The sequence below is a fragment of the Musa acuminata genome, chromosome BXJ3-3, assembly GCF_036884655.1.
Source record: "Musa acuminata AAA Group cultivar baxijiao chromosome BXJ3-3, Cavendish_Baxijiao_AAA, whole genome shotgun sequence".
NCBI lineage: Eukaryota > Viridiplantae > Streptophyta > Magnoliopsida > Zingiberales > Musaceae > Musa > Musa acuminata.
This window is the reverse complement of record NC_088351.1, coordinates 127,289-147,416: the sequence shown is the minus strand read 5'-3', so window position 1 is coordinate 147,416 and position 20,128 is coordinate 127,289. Positions and strand designations below refer to the sequence as shown.

At 38.4% G+C, this 20,128-nt stretch overlaps 2 protein-coding genes across 4 annotated transcripts; one reads left to right on the top strand and one right to left on the bottom strand.

The window, feature by feature from the left end:
- The first annotated feature begins 2,990 nt into the window (after positions 1–2,990).
- Positions 2,991–14,268, top strand: LOC135633494 (probable protein phosphatase 2C 60). Of its 3 annotated transcripts, none has more exons than XM_065143018.1 (5): positions 2,991–3,526; positions 3,790–4,193; positions 4,735–5,093; positions 8,774–9,010; positions 13,671–14,268. In XM_065143018.1, exons 2-5 carry the CDS (start codon positions 3,878–3,880, stop codon positions 13,938–13,940), a joined length of 1,182 nt encoding a protein of 393 aa, XP_064999090.1. In that variant the 5' UTR covers positions 2,991–3,526; positions 3,790–3,877; the 3' UTR covers positions 13,941–14,268. The 3 variants fall into 3 exon arrangements, with proteins under 3 accessions (XP_064999090.1, XP_064999087.1, XP_064999089.1); XM_065143015.1 differs by having other exon boundaries at positions 4,714–5,093; XM_065143017.1 differs by having other exon boundaries at positions 2,994–3,526; positions 4,726–5,093.
- Positions 14,269–15,944: 1,676 nt separating this feature from the next.
- On the bottom strand, positions 15,945–18,820 carry LOC135582121 (serine/threonine protein phosphatase 2A 57 kDa regulatory subunit B' beta isoform-like). The gene is made up of 3 exons (XM_009392745.3): positions 17,670–18,820; positions 16,288–16,583; positions 15,945–16,176 (listed from the first exon to the last, which is right to left on the bottom strand). Exons 1-3 carry the CDS (start codon positions 18,687–18,689, stop codon positions 16,104–16,106), a joined length of 1,389 nt encoding a protein of 462 aa, XP_009391020.2. The 5' UTR covers positions 18,690–18,820; the 3' UTR covers positions 15,945–16,103.
- Positions 18,821–20,128: the final 1,308 nt, after the last annotated feature.

The window sequence follows — 20,128 nt, the reverse complement described above, 5'->3', positions numbered from 1 at the left end:
GATAGAAAATTTTTTACTTCACTAAAGTGGGTCACATATATTTTTTTTTTAAACTAGATTGGGTATGTTTTTTTTGTAATAGTGGATCAAGTAGTTTTTCCTATCAAGCATTTGACTTTGACTTGAGTCTAACCATTTATTGGCCACCTAATTGATGAGCATATAATTTTTTTATTCGCAATCTTTCTTTTTTTTAATTTTTTTCATCAAACTTAATTTAATAATAGATATTTGATGTTTGCCTTATACTTGTACAAGATTACGTTTGATCACCGAATGGGTGATCTTGTATTGTTATTTAGAATACATCACTTGTCCAGAATGTTTATGAAGTTAAACACAAGGTGGGCAAGAAGTAATAAAAGTGTATACTATTTCTATTGAGACATGTTGTCATGAATTATACAAGTTATGAGAGAAGATGGATGATGATTTGTATCATTATAATCAAAGCCTAAACCTACTAAGTTTGAGAAAGGGATCAACGAGTATAACTATCCTAGTTCAATTCTTGATTGAGGGAGAGTTTATAATCTTTAAAGAGTTGATGATATGAGAGTATACCTTAAAAACTATCATGAATTATGCAAGTTGCGAAAGAAGAGGGATAATGATTTGTGTCATTCTAATTAAAGCCTAAACTTACTAAGTTCGAAGATAGGATAAGTAAATATAGTTATCCTAGTTGAATTCTCAATTAAGGAAGAGTTTATGACATTTAAAGAGTTAGTGATAAAAGTGCATAGCTTGGATCGGTATGAATGCTCTCTTGGATAAGAAGAGGCTAACCAGTATGTCGATGGTTGGGAGAGGAGTCTCCTCCTCAACATATTCCTGAGGGGTTTATATTTTTTATTTTCCTATAATATATATTTCAAACCTAATTAGAGTAGTATTAACTCGAGAAGATTGAGTCATGAGTCTGATCAGAGTAGATATCCAAGGAGTTTTGACTTGAACTCATGAGGTGACTTGTTGGAGGCAAAGTTCTCTTAAATGCTTCTTAGAGCATGTGTAATAAATGATTCTTAGAGCATGTGTAACTAAGAAAAGTTACACATGCTCTAAGAATGTAGATATCCAAGGAGTCTGATCAGAGTAGATATCTAAGAAAAGTTCAACTATCTAATTTTAATTTAAATGATTCTTAGAGCATGTGTAATAAGACTACTTAAATGCTCAAGCCAATAATATTATATTTAGACACTATATTGATATAATATGCTCAATTGACACTTGATCGTTTTTCGACCTGAGTAAATTTTATATCTCGAGTCCCGATTAATTATAAATCATTGTTATGTATTTTTCATGAGACCTTTATTATAGTTAAAATATAATATTTTTTAAATTTATTTAAAATTGTCACAAGGAGTTGAATAATTTTTTTTATAATATTTTTGGCATTTTTCTTTTATCAGACTATTGAGCTTCATCCCACCATTCATCTTGAAATCAATTTTTATCAACCCTATTAAACCTCAGCCAAAAAGGTTGTTACGGGCATCATAAGAAGCATTCCCCAATGACTCATTATTGAAGATTGATCTCTTAGTGAGAGAAATTTAAATAACATAAGACAAGAGCAAGCAAGCTAAGCGGGGATGAGACCCCACAACCCTAACAATGACATGAGAGAGAGAGAGAGAGAGAGCACGGCATTGATGGTGAAGGGGCAAAGGACAAAGTGTCTTCATAACCTGGCGTTGATGAGTCCAAGTTCATGCACTGTTGTTGTTTGAGTGGCTTCTGAGAAGCCTCCCACCTCATCATTTTCGAGCATATCTCTCTCTCTCTCTCTCTCTCTCTCTCTCTCTCTCCTGGTCAAAAACATCGCCATGAAATAAATCAGGATCACCTTATTTCTTTCCTTCTTTTTTTCTTTTCTTTTATTTTATTAAGAATATAAAATGACAAAGAATATAAATGAATACAAGGCCTCGAAAGTTCACTACAATGGCAAGTCTCATCCGTCATGCTTTCATATGAGTTAATAGTCATATAGTAGCATCGAATTTGGATGGAGAATGCATACTTTGATCCACTAAATTAACGAATCCTATTACGTTGATCCAAGCACATGTGAGTCACCCTTCGTTCTTGAACGGCCGGTGTTCCGATTTTATTTACAATAAAAAAATAAAAATAAAAATATGTTTTGTCCTAAGCAGTTCAAGTTTTCATTTTTTATTTTATTAATATTAATATTTTTATTAATAGTAAATATTTATATTTACATAAGTTTATACTTTTTATGGAGTTTGAAAATTATTAACATTTATTTTTTAAAATGATTTTTATTGATTTAAATATTTTTTTTAATATTTATTAATTTTTTAATAAAAAAAATATTAATTCTTTGAATGGATTTTAGGAATATAATGATATCTTTTTTAATCCCTGCATCTTCCTGTAGGCGGACAGTCATGGGTTCCTCGATAATATTTAAATATCCAAATTCTTCTTGAATTTGAATCAAATATTTATTTTTCTATTAGTCTCCTCATAAAATCTAATCTAGTAAATAAAAAATTAAAATATAAAAATATTTTGCCAGTTAAGAGGAACAATACATCTCATTCTAATGTCTGAATCCAATCCAGAAAGATATGAATAATAATTCTAAAATTGTTAGGATTCACTCATAAAATATTCTCACCAAAAAAACAAAAAAAAAAAACGAATCGATGAGCTAAAATGTCTAATACCATCGAGTAATAGATAGATAGGTTTATTTGCATAAAACTACAAATCCTTCTAGGGGTTATTTGACTATTCTCACGTCACCAGGGGTGTATTTGCATGAAATTGTCATACGTACGCCTTATTGGGCTAAATTTAGCATTTGTAATCTCTTTAGGGACTATAGTACAAATATCTGCTGACGTCACTTCCCTCAAGTCCCGTTAAATGCTTCTCTCTCTTCCCCATCTCTCCCAGTACTCCCTACTCCTTCCCTCTCTCTCTCTCTCTCTCTCTCTCTCTCTTCTGGTCTGTTGGTGGAGCCCGTCGCCGCCGCTGTGCCTCGCTGGCGTTGGCCTCTCTCTTGTCGGTTTCTGAGGGGCTTTGTCTGCTAGTGGTGTCGGAGAGATTAAACGCCTTCTTTTCCTCCAAATCTCCTGCCTGGAAGCCAAACCCAACCTCACATCTTCCCACTTCTTCAATCCTTTTAAGAAGAATCGTTTCGTCATCTCCAGATCTGAGGTTGCCGCACAATTAATCGCCCAACCTAGACCTAAATAGGTGTTTTTGACCGCCCCTTCGTGTGCGACGCGTCGGATTTGAGGCGTTTCTGGCGGGCGATTCTTTTCTGGGAATTATCCCGCTTCCGCTCGTGAGGCTGCGGTCGGCATGAATGAGAAGATGCGGTTGTCAGGATTGGTGAGAAGATCGCGTGGGTCGTTAGATCGTTTCGTTTCTTCGAGTTAGCGCACGAAAGGCTGATCCTGGACTTGGTTCTGTCTAATTTGGTGAGAGATTTTCTGTCGGCCGCGCCGTCGGGGGTCGAGTTGAATCTGGAGAGGAGGTAATCGATTTATCTGATTTTAGATTTTTGCCTCTGAACTTGAGACCTATTGTACGAGCAAATTTCATGATCATATTTTGCTGACATAACGTACTAAAGTAGTCAAAGAGTGATTTTTTCGACCTCTTTGATTCTTGTTTGCAATAAAGTTTCCGACTTTATGAAGAAAGAAAAGTTGGATTTTTGATGGAGTCTCCTGCTGCTGCTTTCGAATCATTCTTATCTGGTAACTGATGCGATCTATGTGAATTCTCTTGATGCAGAGTCGGAAAAATTGGTTTCTTTCCCCTTTGTTGGATACTAACTGAATTAAATTAGATGTTAAGAAGGCGAGCTTGGATGAGATGAGGGATGCTAGCGGCATTGATGAACCTACTGAGGGCCTGCTGGCAGCCATCGGATCGGTCTGTCCACTCAGGCTCTGAGGTCGTAGGCCGGCAGGATGGGCTTCTGTGGTACAAGGACAGCGGACAACACATAAACGGTGAGTTCTCCATGGCCGTGGTCCAAGCAAACAACTTGCTTGAGGACCAGAGCCAGATCGAGTCTGGACCACTGAGCTTGCTTGATACCGGGCCATATGGTACCTTCGTGGGTGTGTATGATGGCCATGGAGGTCCAGAAACCTCCCGTTATATCAATGATCATCTCTTTCAGCATTTGAAAAGTAAGTTCTTAATTTCCAAACTGCATGCTTAGATCTTGGGGTTTCGGTTTGATTCATTTTTTTTAAGCTCAGTAACTTGGTGAATTGGTACATGAAGTTCACTAAGATAAAAAGTTATTTTGTTTTAAGAAACCATCTACCTTGCTACTTTTGAGTAACTGGTTGAATACAATTCAACTGGGATGATACTCTTGATTAAAGAACATGTTCTAATAATTGAATGGATGGATAGCTTTTAGACTTGGGAACCAGCTGTTAGATGTAACAAAGCTTTAGTTTGTAATTGGCAGCTCCGTGAAATGTTTTTTGCCCTTGCCTTTATTGTTCTCTATAGTACTGGACATCTTGCTCAGGTTTTGAATTTTATGTTATTTTTTGTTAGTGAAATTGTGTTGTTTCCGGGTTTCCAGACCCTGAAATTATGGTTTCTTTCTTTCACTTTGTTACAAATCCGAGATATAACACACCATATCTCAGTCCACAAATATTCTACTGTTCTTATAAGTGTGTGTGATAAAAGACCTTTTGGCAGGATTTGCAGCTGAACAGCAGGCCATGTCAGCTGATGTAATAAGGAAGGCATATCAAGCTACAGAGGAAGGTTTTTTTTCTCTGGTTAACAAGCAATGGCCTATGACACCTCAGATTGCAGCTGTTGGCTCGTGCTGTCTGGTTGGTGTAATCTGTGGTAGTATGCTATATACAGCTAATCTTGGGGATTCCCGTGTTGTTCTTGGGAAACTTGTAAAAGCAACTGGAGAAGTTTTGGCTGTCCAGTTGTCAGCAGAGCATAATGCTGGAATTGAGTCTGTGAGACAGGAGTTGCATTCAATGCACCCAGAAGACAAGCAAATTGTTGTCTTAAAGCATAATGTCTGGCGTGTGAAGGGCCTTATCCAGGTGCTCAAACATAAAACTTATCGTCTTGTTAATTTACTGAAGAACGAGAAAACAAGTTTTAGACCACCTAGTATTTATACTTCTTCAGATTTACCATATCGAATGTCTAGAACAGGACCTTCTAATTCTTTAACTTGCATGCAGTTTACAAAGGGTCATGCATTTGAATTATTTTTCTTTGATCTGAAAAATGGTTGTTAATCCACTGGGAAAAAAGTAATTGTTAAGTAGCCAATCATGCTGGCCTGTAGGTTCTCCTCATCAAAGCATCAAATGAAATCCTTCCATAGAAGAAACTGGTGGATGCATGAAATTCTTTGTTTTAAATGGTTTGGCTGTACACATTTATATATCATTATTGTAATAATTTAGTATCTTAAAGAAGGAGATAACGAGTTTGTTTCAAAATGTTTTTGCTTGATTGCTTTGTTACTTGGTTGCCTTAAGGACTTCTCATGTTTAGATGAACTGATACTCTTGGATATATCTTGAGACCAGAACATTATTTACTTGTAGATTAAGAGGGCTATATTTTGATTTGTGTTTCGAGCCATCTTTTCACCTGTGTTATGTCCAGGGTTAACCTATGAATATCTGGACATTGTCTTCACTATTGACAGATAAGTTTTACGACCTGTTATCAGTATCTTCGATAATCATAGAAGCCAATCACTTTATAGAGGTTGTTCCAGTCTAAATATAAACACTTATCCTTCAAATGAATTTAAATTGATTTTTCCTTTTCTTCAACCTTGAACAATTTAAAGCACATATTGGTTTTCATCCATTATATAACTTAAAATTGCATCTGTAGCAAATTTACGACTGCCATAAATTTGTAACTTCCTCTGGAAACCTGTTTTAAATTTTCAGTTGATCTCATTTATTTGTAGTCAGGATGCTTGAAGGCATTCAAAGGGTACATGAATATACTTTGTCAAATAGTCTTTGCTGAACTTTCTGTCAAACCACTTTAGTCAAATTCATATCACTAGTCACCACCTTTTCTACTTGATGCATTGCTAATTTGAGAGGGTTGCATCTCATGAACTGTTGAATAAAAAATGAAAATTGCATTTAGCCTCTGTAAATGGAATGAGAAATGACTTGGTAGTTCTGCTTGCTTGAGGATATCACTCTTAATAGGAATTGGCAGATGGAAGATGGAAAAAGATTTTTCTAATTCTCTTTTAGATGATGTAAAGACTTTCAAGTACTCTCAAATTATTAAATATTGATTTCTTTTTTATTTATAATTATTTTTGGATAAATGAAGCTTAATTTTCTTAAACTTTTACTAATTTGAACAAATTATATTTATCCTTTTAGTTAGTTCAACCATGCTGACTCTTTTCTCTATCTTAGGTTGTTTGTTGTTAGTTTTTAATAAAATAGTTTTAAGTTTTGGCTGTTCAATTTAGCACCTACACAGCATTTGGGTCCACCTGTTTGGCTTGATATGATTGGTTTCATCAACAACCCACTAGCTTTTGTCATTTTTGAATGTTTTCACCCATATTTTGTCAAAATCATATAGAACTAGTCATGGAGGACTTTCTGTCAGTATTTTGTTTATTTTGGCCCTTCTGTCCATCATTTTGGTCGACTTACCGCTTATCGGGATAGTTACTAATTTATTCAAGATTTATTTGCAATTTTCTCAATTCTACCATGTTTTGTTGGATTTTCTTCTTCATCCACCTTACTTTTAAGTTCGTTATGCACCCAATTTGTTTTATTTGTTTGAAGCAGTGATTTAAAAAGCGTTAAGCGCTCACCCGAGCGAAGCGAGATGTTAAAATATAAAAATATATAATATAATTAATAAATATAATTATTTAAAATTTTAAATTAAAATATGATATTAAATTAAGAAAATCTAAGATACAAAATCACAATGTCACATTAACAAAATGTTTCAAAATTTAAAACAATAAAATTTTATATCAAAGTCATTCATCATAATCAATATTATCGTCATTTTCACATAAATCATCTTCATTGAATCTTTTTTTGATGTCATTGGAGACTCTATTGAGTTGCTCTGTACACTTGTCATTTATCTTGAAACCTAGCAATAATTTTAAATAAATAAAAATTAACACTATTAAAATCAAAATAATATATTATTAATCTATTAACAGTATTAAAAATTAATAATTTCAAATAAATCTAATAATATTAACAGTATACAGTATACTGTTAACAGTATACTATATACTATTAACAGAAGGAGAAGAAGGAAGTGTAAGGGGGTGCTAAGCCTGCTGACTGAGAAAAGAGGAAGCGGTAGCGGCAGTGGAGTGTAAGGAGATAGCGGCAGTGGCAACCGTGACAGCAAGAGCGGGAGCGGCGAGCAGCGGGAGGCGCGAGCGACGACAGCGGCAGCGACAGTGGTGAGCAGCGGCAGCGGGAGCAGGAGCGGCGAGCAGCGGGAGGCGCGAGCGGCGAGCAACGACAGCGGGAGCAGGAGCGGCGAGCAGCGAGAGGTGTGAGCGGCGACAACAACAGTGTTTGCGAGCAGCAACAGCGGCGAGCAGCGGGATTGGGATCGGGAGCGACAACGAGGGTTAGGGTTGGGTTGTCACTGATATCGATTTTAGTTGGTTCGATTGAACTAACTAACCATCGGAGATCGAACCAGGACCGAACCAGACCTAAAATCCTGGTTCTATCGCCTTGGTTAACCCAAGCGCTCGCCCGAAGCGCCCAACGCCTGGGCTTGGGCGAGCGCCCAAGTGGCGCCTCTTTGAAGCACGCCACCTGGAAGATTAGCGAGGCTAGGTGAGCTCCCGAGCGCCTTTTTAAATCGCTGGTTTGAATACAATTGTCCTTGTCAATTTGTCAAGTATGCAAATTTATCTCATCAAAGGTTTCATAACAAACTGCAAGTGACTATGTAATCGATGGTCTGCTTTCTTTTTATGGTTACAAATCTTGACAAACTGGAATATCAGAAGATGCATGTTTTATTATACTTTTTTTTCATGTAGAGAAAAATATTGAATGGCATAAATTGATTTTTCCCACAAAACTGTGTTGAAAATACAGGTAGTGTTGATCACTGCTATTAATTTTCCCATATATTATACTTTGCATCATTCATAGAGTACAAATTGTAATTCAAAAGTAGCTGTGATCTATAAAAAAAAGAATCCAGATAGCACATTATGCCTTGTTTAGTTAAAATTTTCATTCTAATTGAAACTTGATCTGAAACTGCTGAAACTTGGTGGTCTTGACTGGAACTGAAGGAAACTAAGTTCTATACCCTTGGTAGGCCCTTCTTACATTTTTGCAAATTTTGCTATAGCAGACATATAAGGGAACATGTGATGTGTGATTATCAAATGCTAGTCCACTGTAGATAGCCCAATTTCAAATCTTTGCTCACTAAATACCTGCTCTATACCTTGAGGTTCACCACCGTCACACTAATAATCATCTTCATGCACCCCTTAAGTTGTTTAAATGAATGTTCCAACCATGGTACATTATTTATGTATCTATTGCTTCTTACTGATTCTTAATATTTAGTCTAACTGGCATATCTATTGCAAATTACAGATTCTTTATATATTAATATTTAGACTCACTTATTCACTTATAAAGAACAATCTCTAGATTTAGCTTCTTGTATCTTTGTGGCTTATTACTAATCAAATACATCTATCTTGCAGGTCTCTAGGTCGATTGGTGATGTATACCTAAAGAAGGCAGAATTTAACCGGGAACCACTATATGCGAAGTTTCGACTTCGTGAACCTTTCAAAAAACCTATACTCAGCTCAGAGCCATCGATTTCTGTTCAACTGCTGCAACCACAAGATCAGTTTCTTATATTTGCGTCTGATGGCCTCTGGGAGCATCTTAGCAACCAAGAAGCAGTGGATATTGTTCATAATGGTCCTCACAGTGTATGTTTTCTATCTTTATACTATTTTATCATTTTTTAAATAGAGTCCATAAGTGGCCATTGTTTTTCTAATACAAAATAAAATCATTTTAAGCAATGAATTTTTCTCTTTCTATTTCATTTTGGAAAATTAAGTGATGCATTTTATGATTCAAGTTATTGAGTTTACACATAGAATCAAATTAGAAAGTGGTTGGACATGTAAGGTTGGGAAATGTGTTAAACAATTCAATAGAGACAAGGAGTTGTCCCAACCTTGGATAAATTTGCATATGATCCTTGGCCTGAAAATCTGACTTGTGCAAGCAGCTAAGAATTGATGCATAAATATTATGGGAAGAGCAAGTTTGCCAGATCAGCTAATCTAAATCCAGTTTGGCCAACCCAGATTAATATTCACCAAGGCTGATTTGCTTTTTTGGCTTCTCAGTCCTACCACTAAAGATAAGTCAGACTTGGACAAAATTGGCTAATCCATGCTGGAATTGTGAATTGGACAGAGGTCTTCTGGATGAATTTTATTAGTTGGGGAATCTTTTGCAAATGTTATAAGTAGTTACTAAGATTGCCCAAGGAGAATACAAAAGGTTTCCAGATAAAAGGAAAATGAAAAATCTTAGGTTTGATTAAAGATTAAAAAAAAAAAAGAAGTATTCAATTTGATTGAAGATTTTATCTCTAAAAGGAAGTTCCTTCACAAAGATGGAGGCCTGTTGATGATATCGAAAAAACTTAAAGATATATATTCTTGAAGAAGAAAAAATGGCATGATTGATATATTTTGACTTATTAAATGCAATTTTCTTTATTGTATTCTTCATGATATTTGTATTTTTCTTTTTTATCTTATACTTGGGGGGTCTTGAAAAGAGGAAATGGGACCGTTACTAAAACATGATAGATTGCTGAATAAATGGAAGAGATATCTTTTCTCACATTATGTATGTGTGGGTTGTTTGAGATTACATTCTCTTTATCAACGATATGATTCTATTGAGTCCCTTTTTTAGTTGGAGTGAGTCGGGTAGTTATCATTTTTCAATTTTATTTTATTTAAAACTTTATGTTCTCCGTTAACAACTATTGAATCCTAGAAAAAAAAAACACTCTTTGCTCCTTCCATGCACATGGGGTCAATAAATTTGTGGCAAATTTTTAACTAAAGTACTTATGAAAGAGTTCAAGATTTGAAGGTTAAGTTGAAGAGTTAGTTAGCTATTTGCACTAGATAATGTCAAAAACTCTAAAGTGGACAAAGATCATGGCAACTATGAATAACTTCAAAGGCATTGAAGTTTTATATCAAGTTGCATTGTCTAATAACTAAAGAATGACATGCAAATTTAGACATTGATGCTATGAGGTTGTTGGTGTTTTCAGAATACATGGATGAGATATTTGAGAACATCATGCTCTCAAATCTTATTTTCTTTTGCCTGTTTGAACTTGCAGGGTAGATGTTGAAACCTGAAACATTTCTTATGCCATCTTCCATACGTAGCAGTAAAAAAAAAGGTTCCTTCCTGTTTTTTTGACAGTGATAGATTGAGAAACACAAATCTCCAACATTGTTGATTGATAGTAATATAGTATGGATATCTCATTCTGAACCTTTTATCCCAATTTGTAGGTTCTTTAAAGAAGCATTGGCATGTACTCAAGGATATGTTCTTTTGATGCAAAAGCTATCCTTTTGATCCACGTTTGGATTGAATATTTAGTTCAACCATATTTGAGGGCCTGCATAAAATGAAAAGTTAATAATGCTTAAGCCAGAGAAAGTGGATCCATCTCATACAAACTTTATTTTGTTTATCATCAAGCCATGCAAATTAGTTGATTTATTGTCATATCCAAGGCATAAAATCTCAGCCTGGAACCAATTCAAGTCAACATGTGATAATACCAATTATCGACCAGATTAATATAGTACCAGTAACAACGAACATGTGCTGGTATGGTTCAATACTGGTCGACATCCTATTAAATTATACATTTCTTGTCTCAATAATGAATCAAAATATAGTTCTTAGTCATTACAAATCGCATATCAAAATCACATGTACAAAAAATTTCCACAAGTCCATAAAGATAGCACATGATATATATTCGATGATATGTATATTTATAAATGCTGAAACATGGGTGCAAGGCATACCATATAAGTCCTAATCCTCATGTAATACCAAAATGAATGTTGTGGTGCTCAAGAGGTGGTCGTGGCCCAATATCGAGGTCATAATTTTGTAAAACCAACTCATAATACTCATGAAGGTGTTAGCTAGCTTGGTTGGTAAGGATCTTGATAGTTTATCGCAAAGTCCTGGACTCAAATCCCGCCTTCGCCACTTACCCTTTTCAAAAAACTCATGATACTCATGACTTTTGGTGTCAATATACCATGTGCCAATTCTGGTGCAAAACCAACTCATAATACTCATGAAGGTGTTAGCTAGCTTGGTTGGTAAGGATCTTGATAGTTTATCGCAAGGTCCTGGACTCAAATCCTGCCTTCACCACTTACCCTTTTCAAAAAACTCATGATACTCATGACTTTTGGTGTCAATATACCATGTGCCAATTCTGGATTGAGAAGTGATCATTAAATGGCAGGTTGGTGCCTACACCATTGTCACAGTTGGCACTCCTGCACTCTTGCTTGTGTATATTGTATGGGCTGTAACTCCAATAATGGTTGTTAAGCTCCAGAACAGTATAACTGCCATGAACATGTTGCAGTTGTGGGTCTAAGCCATACAAAACCTTGGACTTGGTAAATTGCGATCAATTGTATGTTGGTTCGAGGGCTATAACCATTGGAAAGTCCTATCTGCCTCGATATATGTTTCTGATCATCTCCTTGATGTCATCAACTATCTTTTGCCACCTGAGCTCATAAAACTAGATTTAGACCAGTCACTCAATCTCAAACATAACCTTGAGTGCAGTCTTTCTCTTAAATGGATGATTAACTGTGCCTTGTGTCAATGTCTTCATCAACATTGGAATGTCACTGATGTCCATTATCAAACCCATAGATGTGCAGCACATGGTGTCCAGAAAAGATGCAAATGTGTGTCCATCAGTTGTTAAATGACCCTCCTGAAATAAATGTCAGTTATCACTATCTAAACTATGACTTTCTCCAATCTCAACTCCATCAGATTGCATCATGAATCTGATCTGATGTATTGATGGACTTGTGGAAGATAGTGTTTCCATTGTAATTTTCTGAAGCTATTTTGATATTATTTCCCAATTAATATTAAAAACAGTATTTAAAATGAGAGTTAAAAACGTAAATCTATCATATATCCTCAGAAGTCCAGATGGTGTTCAAAGCATCTAGCCTACATTTAGAGGAATCTTTGTTAGATCGGCATATATATATATATATATATATATATATATATATATATGTTGATTAGATCCACATGTCCTTAGGTTAGTTATGCAAGGATTTAGGCCTAATCTACTGAGTCTTAGACTAATCTGTGTGGAACTAGCTTAGATATTTGCGGGTATGGAGAGGAATTTGTGAGCGCTTAGGTAGAACCACATCGATCTGGATGGTTTTTGTGGATCTTAGCTGGATATGCAATCTAACCTATGTTCACCAATCTTCAGTGGAGATTTCGAATTTAGGGTTAGATTTACACCAATCTTCGTTGGAGATTTTGATCTTGAGCAAATGAGTGCAAACCTTGGCCAAGTCTCTTCCAACCTAGCGAGGATCCTCACAAGGCCAACATGTGGTGCCAGCTTAGATTCAAATAGATCTATGCAAAATATGCATAGAACTGCCCTTAATAGAACAATGCAAGCATGAAACTAGAAACTTAAGCCATCAAGCAAAATACCACTCTTAAGGAAGAAAATTAAGCAAATGAACATGGTACCAAGCTTTAAATTTACTTTAATAGAGAGACACTAAATTCCTTCTCAAGAAATACATCTTGTAGCAAGGAGGTAAAAGGCTTTAAATTTAAGCAGTTCGAGAAATTTGATGCTAAAAGGGAGAAACCTGGAGAAAAAAAATAAAGAAAAATAGAAGAGAGGAAACAAGCTCCTGATGGAGAAAAAGGTAAGAGGAAACGGGGAATCAGATGAGAAGAGTGGTTTCTGATGAGGAGGTTTTAGGCATTGAGCAATATACCTGGGATAACAACTTGATATATATACCCCAGTATGAACTTGGACCGAGCAATTTCATCTGATTCATGTACTGTCTCATGGTTGGACCAGTATATACCAGGCATTATGGTCTGATCCAACCAAAACTTCAGATGTTGGTCATATCTGGGAAATACAGAAATTGTACTTGGAGTATGTAATGATGGTACCATTCTTCTCGCATTTGACTCAGAGATCTTTGTTAGCCCACAAAATGGGTCAGTGAATTTTGAAGTAAATGCCATACTATATCAGCATTCTTGGTTTTAACATAAAACTTAGGCAGCGCATTTGCATGTCTCAGTAGGTGCCATGGTATCACAGTGATGGGTTAGTTGGCCCACAAAATGGGTCAGTGAAATTTGAAGTAAATGCATATTATATCAGCATTCTTGGTTTTAACATAAAACTTCGGCAGCGCATTTGCATGTCTCAGTAGTTGCCATGGTTTCAAAGTGATGGGTTAGTTTCATATCTATGAACTGCAGGGGAGTGCTCGGCGTCTAATCAAAGCTGCACTTCAGGAAGCAGCCAAGAAGAGGGAAATGAGATACTCTGACCTCAAGAAGATCGATCGTGGGGTTCGTCGTCATTTCCATGATGACATCACCGTGATCGTTGTGTTCCTCGATGACAATCTTGTTAGCAGGGCCAGCTCACACAGAGGCCCGACTTTGTCTGTAAGAGGGGGTGGGTTTGCCCCTGCTCCTAACTCTCTTGCCCCCTCTACGACGCCCTCCGAGCCCCGTGCCTCATGATCCAGTCAGGCCACTCCTTGTTATCTTGTGTACTAAATTAAAGCTTCAAGACCCACTTCCATGATCATGTCCTCGGTGACTGAAATGGTGGACACAACTGATTTATATCTGTTCTATTATGTGCGCCTAGTGCAGAAATTACCTCCTTTTGTATCATGCTGTTTTCTAATTCTGTCGCCACAGGTGCCAAGGTTGTCTACCATAGATCTCTTTATTCTCTGAATGACTTATTGGCTTTGGTTGTTGCTTGAACTTGTTGGATGCCCAACCCATTGATGTTGTGTTATTGTAAAAGGTTTTATGCAGAAAATAACCCCTTTTGTTATCATGCACAGTCATTCTCTGTTTCTCTCTCTAGCCATGTGGGTTGTTGATGCAAACTTGCGTGGCTGTGCAGTGTTTCTTGTTCTCAACAATTTCTTGGATTAGGTTGTCATGGATTTCTGGATGTGCATTCCATTACATTCTTTTTCCCTGGCAACTTAGATTTTTCTCTTATTGATAATGTTGTTGTGGAGTTCATCCCAAAAGTTGCTTCTTTAAATGGACTAATCCATTTACGGCTTTGTTCTGTTTGGTGACATGACATCTGCACCTGTACATATAATGAGCAATATATATAGCCACACACATTGAATCATCCTTCCATATAAAATCCCTACATCAACTTATGCCTCAATCAATCTCCAGGCTCTTCAAAATTTGCAGCACAGCATGTTTTTTGACACCAAAACCTTTTGTTCTTTTCTGGCATTTTGATTTCACCAACAGTAACTTTTAGAAGATGCATCTGAGATCTCATGTTAATGCTGCCTCATGATGCATCTCTGGATTATTCTGGAAATGATAAATGCAAGTCATACCAATGTTCAACAAATCAAAATTATATATATATATATATATATATATATATATATATTTAAAAAATCATATTATTGTCTAAACAAATATATTGAGATTATTTTTGGACTCTATTTATAGGGTCTAAATAGTGCCCTAAGAAAGGAATCCAAGAGACATGTTATTTCACGAAAGCCGTTACCATGATTATCCAATTTTATAAAATAAAATAAAATTTTAATTTAAAAATTAATTTTGACATAAATAATAAAAATTTTGGTTAGTTATGTATTTCTCTATCGAGATGTTCTAGCGCTTAGTATATAGTTGCATAATTGATGGGTCATAAATTTGAATCAGTACGTCATCGTCTTATACTTCAAAATAATATAATTAAAAATTTTTTGATAACTTAAAAGAAATATATATTTTTCAAATAAAGTAGATGATGATGATGATGATGATGATGACAATAGGGCAAGGGTTTTTGTTTTAGTACTTCAAAATTTCCAATTGTTCTCGGGGACAAATCCAACACATTTCTCCCATAGATTCTCTCTCATCCCATAGTGTCAGCAAAATTAGAGTGGGCACTTTGAATGAATGATCAAACATGATAGTCAAATGAGGTCAATCCAAAAGAAGATTGACATCTTATGAACTCCATGATTAGGTTTGGAATCTTGGTAAGGTAGATGTTCTCCTGGCGCCTCATGATGGCACATAAGTGTACTGTGAGCCATATGTTCTCTCTTCCTTGTTAAATAACTTTGTAGGAATTTGATGGGTCGATAGGATTGTCTCCACTGAAATGTTTGGATTTTGTCTACCTGTGAATGAAAGCTCATCACTTCATTTATCCTTTGCTGAACCACTCGCTTGGTAGGAATTCATTTCAATGGAATGATAGGATCGTCTCCACTGATCAAGCAAAACTCAACCATTTTATTCTTTTGCAAAGCTCATGAATCTTTCAAAGAGGTGCGTTCCCTCTGAGACAACCCCACCTTTGGACCACGAGAAGCAACTACACACCACACCCACATTCTGTAGATTTCCAATTCTCATAGTAGAACAAGGACAAATGATGACCAAAATCTAGCCAAGATGCGAGAGAGAGAGAGAGAGAGAGAGAGAGAGAGAGAGAGAGAGAGAGAGACTATAGACAGTTCCAACTCCAAGAATCTATTACAGGAAGAGAAAAGAATCAAGAAAACATATGCTCCACATTTCCTTAGTTGGTCACAAGTTTGGCACACCTTGATGTTTAGGAGCACCAGTGTTGATTTTGGTGACAGCTTCAGACTGAAACAGGAGGTATGTTCACAATAAGTTACTACTACTGACTTCAGAGAGAGATGTAAATGTTTGAGTTGACTTCCTCTCATCATGTGACCTCAAAAATCAGAAGAAACAAAGAACAAAAGTTAAGCTTCTCTGTATCTTTAGAATCATCAAGTATATATACACCTGCACAAACATGGAGCATTAGTTTTGATTTGTTAACCTTGAGCAGCCAGCCATCTCCAGCCTCTCCCACCTTATCTTCCTCTTGGTCTCTTCCTGGATCATCACTGATTCCTTGTGGCCAAGCTCAAGTTGATATCTGGAGTACAACACCGGCTCCATTTCCTCCAGCATGCTCTTCACAGATGTAGTCAGGTGCTGCACCGACTTGCTCCAGTGCCATCTCAGGTTCCTCTCGATGCACTCGACTATGCCAGGAAGAACTTGTTCCCAGGACTGTGATGCCATCATCACAAACCGTTCGCTGTTCCATACGTACAACGCTCTTTCTGCTACCTGAACAAGTAAAAATTTATAGATTTATTGTAGGAAACAAAAGAATCGACGTAAAAGTCTCAGTTCAGGTTTGCACAATTGTCATCAGAAAGAAAAATTGGGTGCTCTGACCAATGTGCTTGGTAAATCCATCAGGAATCAACAAAAGTCCATTTACGTATACTACCGTAACAGTTCAAGGAAATCAATAAAAATTGCTGCAGATGAACCTTCCATTGGAAGGTTCTAAAGCAGAGATGACAAGGCATATATATCATACCACGATTAAACCACTAAGTTCATGGTTCACTTTCATGGTGATATTTGTCTATCGTTGTTCCTAACAGTATACGAAGATCGCACCCACAATTATTATCGGCAAAAAAAAAATGCCACATTTTACTCTCCCGGTGAAATGTGGCATTTTGAAGTGCTCCAGAGTTTAGATCTTAAGGTTTGAACTTTGACTAATGCACTAAGCACATCGATCAGGAGTCAACATCAGTCCGATTGTGGATAATTGTTCAATAAATTAAGTGAAGGAAGATAATTCATCGAACTAATGGCGTATGATGAAATCAGTGAAAATTGCAGCAGATGAACATTTCATTGGAAGCAGAGATGACAAGGCATACATGATGGTTCTACTCTATCATACCATGATTAAACTATCCATTCGCGAAAAAGCGGAATTACTTCTTCTTCTTCTTCTTCTTCTTCTTCTTCGGTGGAGGGAAGGATGGTAGATGTCTAGAACTCATAGTTGTCACGCCAAAGGATTTGGATGCCTAAGATTCATAGTGACTGCTACTTTCCAGACGTATATCGAACTCTAACATCCTCTCTCACACGCAAGCCAGATCAGGACTAATTAAAGAGAATGGCGTCGCAAGAATGTTAATCAAATACCATACGAAAAAGAGAGGCGGATTCGAGTTTTAGACTCATGATTTACTCTGATACCTTCCTGATTGGGTTACCGGTAATCCTCAAGCTTAAGATGTCAGGAAGGAAAGGACACAACTACGGATATTGAGATACTATTATTGTAATTGCAGGATGTTGAGCTATTGTCTTTAGAACAACAAGGCAACAGGGCATCATCACCTGAGAGCTGGCGCTGTTTGAGCACCGGGCGATCCGAGCGCAGAGCGGCGGCGCCAGCCTCTCGAACTGCGGGGGATCCAAGCTCTCCAACAGGTCTTCCAGCTCCCCGAGAAGCAGCACCTCTTTCTGGCAATTGGTGACAGGCCAACGCTTCAAGATGCCCTTCACCACCTCCTCCCCGAGGCCCGGCTCCTTGTGCACGAACTGGGTCACGCAATAGGACAGCTGCCGGTGGTAGGCGCCGATCCCCCTGGGTTTGTGCAGCGGCAGCAGCACCCTCGTCAGGAACAGCCTGTGCTCCTCCTTGAGCGGCACGGCGAACCCGTTGATGATGCTGCCCCATATCTCCAGCAGCTCCCCGATGCCGTAATGCCGCTCCCCGTCGAACACGTAGCGGAGGAGCACGTTGTTCATGGACTTCCGCATGAAGGAGCGGTCGGAGGCGAACTTGGAGTAGAGGTCGTGGAACACGTTCTTGAGGCGGTTGCGCTCCCGCGGGTCCTCGGACTGGAACAGAGCGAGGAGGCCGCGGAGGAAGGCGCGGTCGAGGTGCCTTCGCAGGACCTTGGCGTCGGCGCCTTCCACCAGCGCCGCCAGGATGTCGTAGACGATGTGCAGGTGCGGCCACGAGGGGGCAAGGCTCATCGCGAGGCCGTCCTCCTCGTACAGGTCCGGCGGCAAGCAGGGGCTCGCCGGCGGGGGCAGCGGGCGGAAGAGGTTGGCGGAGAGCATGAAGACGAGGGGAGGCCACACCGTGTCGTCGAGCGGCCGCGTGGCGCCCCGGACGGCGGAGAGCACGCGGGACAGCTGCTGGCGCTTGACCTCCTGCTGCTGCGACGGCGACTCCAACGTCGGGTCGGCGCAGCGGGATATCGAGGAAAGTAGCTCGTCGACCTCGGCATCAGCGGAGGGGGGCGGCAGGGGGGCGTCGTGGGCGACGGCGTCCAGCTCGAAGAGGCAACGGAGGGTGGTGGACTTCCTGTTCGGAGGTGCTTTGGCTGCGGGCCTGGGGGCGCCCATGGAGACTCCGCCTCGGGCTTCTCGCTGCACTGGGTCGGGACTTTGAAGACCGGGGGGGAAGGCCAGCTCGTGCTTTTGTCTTGTTCCATGGCGGGCAGTGGCTCGACCGCGGAGGAGAGGGCCGTAAACGACGACCGACCACTTGGAAGAATCTTATCACCTATCTTTAAGAAACAGAGCACATGGGATCCATCCCTCGGAGCGCTTTGTCCGTATCTAGCAACAATGCTGGCTTCGATTTCGTGATCACCAACAGCGCTATAGCGTCCGCTAATTGGAATTACCGAGTCTTCTAATCCAACGTAACCCACTTCTTTCGAGCAAATCCAAAGATTCAAGAACATGTACGAGATAGTTTTTCCTTTTTCTCTCCGGTGCTTTGCCTCTAATTACATATATTGTTAAGCTAGATTTCTAGGCCTTGATGATGAAGTGACCATAAGATCACCGGTCGACGTCTCGTCCATCGTCGTCGACCTCTCGACGCCACGCCAAAATGGTCGCAGGCGAGAACCATGATCGTGCATGACCTATGGCAAGTGGCAAAATGATCTAGTGCCGCGTCACATCGATTGGATTCGATTTGATGTCCACGTGATACAGTAAATCCGACTCAGATACCTATTTTCTTACGTGGACTCTTCTCAAATCAAATAAATAAATAAACCCAAAAGCTATCCGAATCCGATATAAACTCGGATCTTTCAGAGCTAGCTGGGCATCCCAAGTGTCCAAAGAGCATAAGACCAAGAAGCATCAAAAGATCAACAAAGCCGACCGACAAGTCCGAGCAGGAGGAAGCCATGATCCGATCGTGTGGGCTCGGCTGCTGCAGTCTGCCGCCGGCCCCCGGAAACCAACAATTACATTAGTATAGGCAACAAGATGAACTCATCCGTAGGAGATGACTCCAAAACCTGACAACTAATTGGATGGAGACTTGTATCTGCTTCCTCCGATTTGCTCCGCACAGCATTGCGATGAAGCGTCAGCAGACGGGTGAGTCCACCCACCTTCCTTCGCGTACGACTTTATCCGATAACATGTAATTAGTAAAAGCAAAAACTTTGGGTATTAAAGCTCAAGATTTTTGGGTGTGTGAGACAAAAGAGAAATAGTGGGATTTAGGGAGTAATGTTATCTGCACTATGCTTATAATTGATCCACGATCGAATAATTTAAGTTTTTAAATTAGATTGATATTTAATTTAATATATGTTAATCTTTGATAGTGGATAAGATCTTATCTAAATAAGTTCAAAATAAAATTAAAAAAAAAAGATCGAATCGGTCAAAATAGGATTTGAATGAATAAAAATGAACCAAAGGGATAGACACTAAGTGAGAGTCAAAATCTGAATAAAATATAGGAAAACTGTCTCGACGCCAAGCTAAAATATGAATACGAAGAGAATGCAATTTCTTATGCTGTAATAAAA

What these genes read in the sequence shown, in the direction of transcription:
- LOC135633494 (XM_065143015.1), top strand. Translation starts at nt 3,878, where the DNA reads ATGCTAGCGGCATTGATGAACCTACTGAGGGCCTGCTGGCAGCCATCG. An exon ending in TCTCTTTCAGCATTTGAAAA is followed by an intron (nt 4,194 to 4,713) that starts GTAAGTTCTTAA and finishes GTGTGATAAAAG; the next exon opens with ACCTTTTGGCAGGATTTGCA. An exon ending in TTCATAATGGTCCTCACAGT is followed by an intron (nt 9,011 to 13,670) that starts GTATGTTTTCTA and finishes TATGAACTGCAG; the next exon opens with GGGAGTGCTCGGCGTCTAAT.
- LOC135582121 (XM_009392745.3), bottom strand. Translation starts at nt 18,689, where the DNA reads ATGGGCGCCCCCAGGCCCGCAGCCAAAGCACCTCCGAACAGGAAGTCC. An exon ending in CAAACAGCGCCAGCTCTCAG is followed by an intron (nt 16,584 to 17,669) that starts GTGATGATGCCC and finishes TTACTTGTTCAG; the next exon opens with GTAGCAGAAAGAGCGTTGTA. An exon ending in GAGATGGCTGGCTGCTCAAG is followed by an intron (nt 16,177 to 16,287) that starts GTTAACAAATCA and finishes CTGATTTTTGAG; the next exon opens with GTCACATGATGAGAGGAAGT.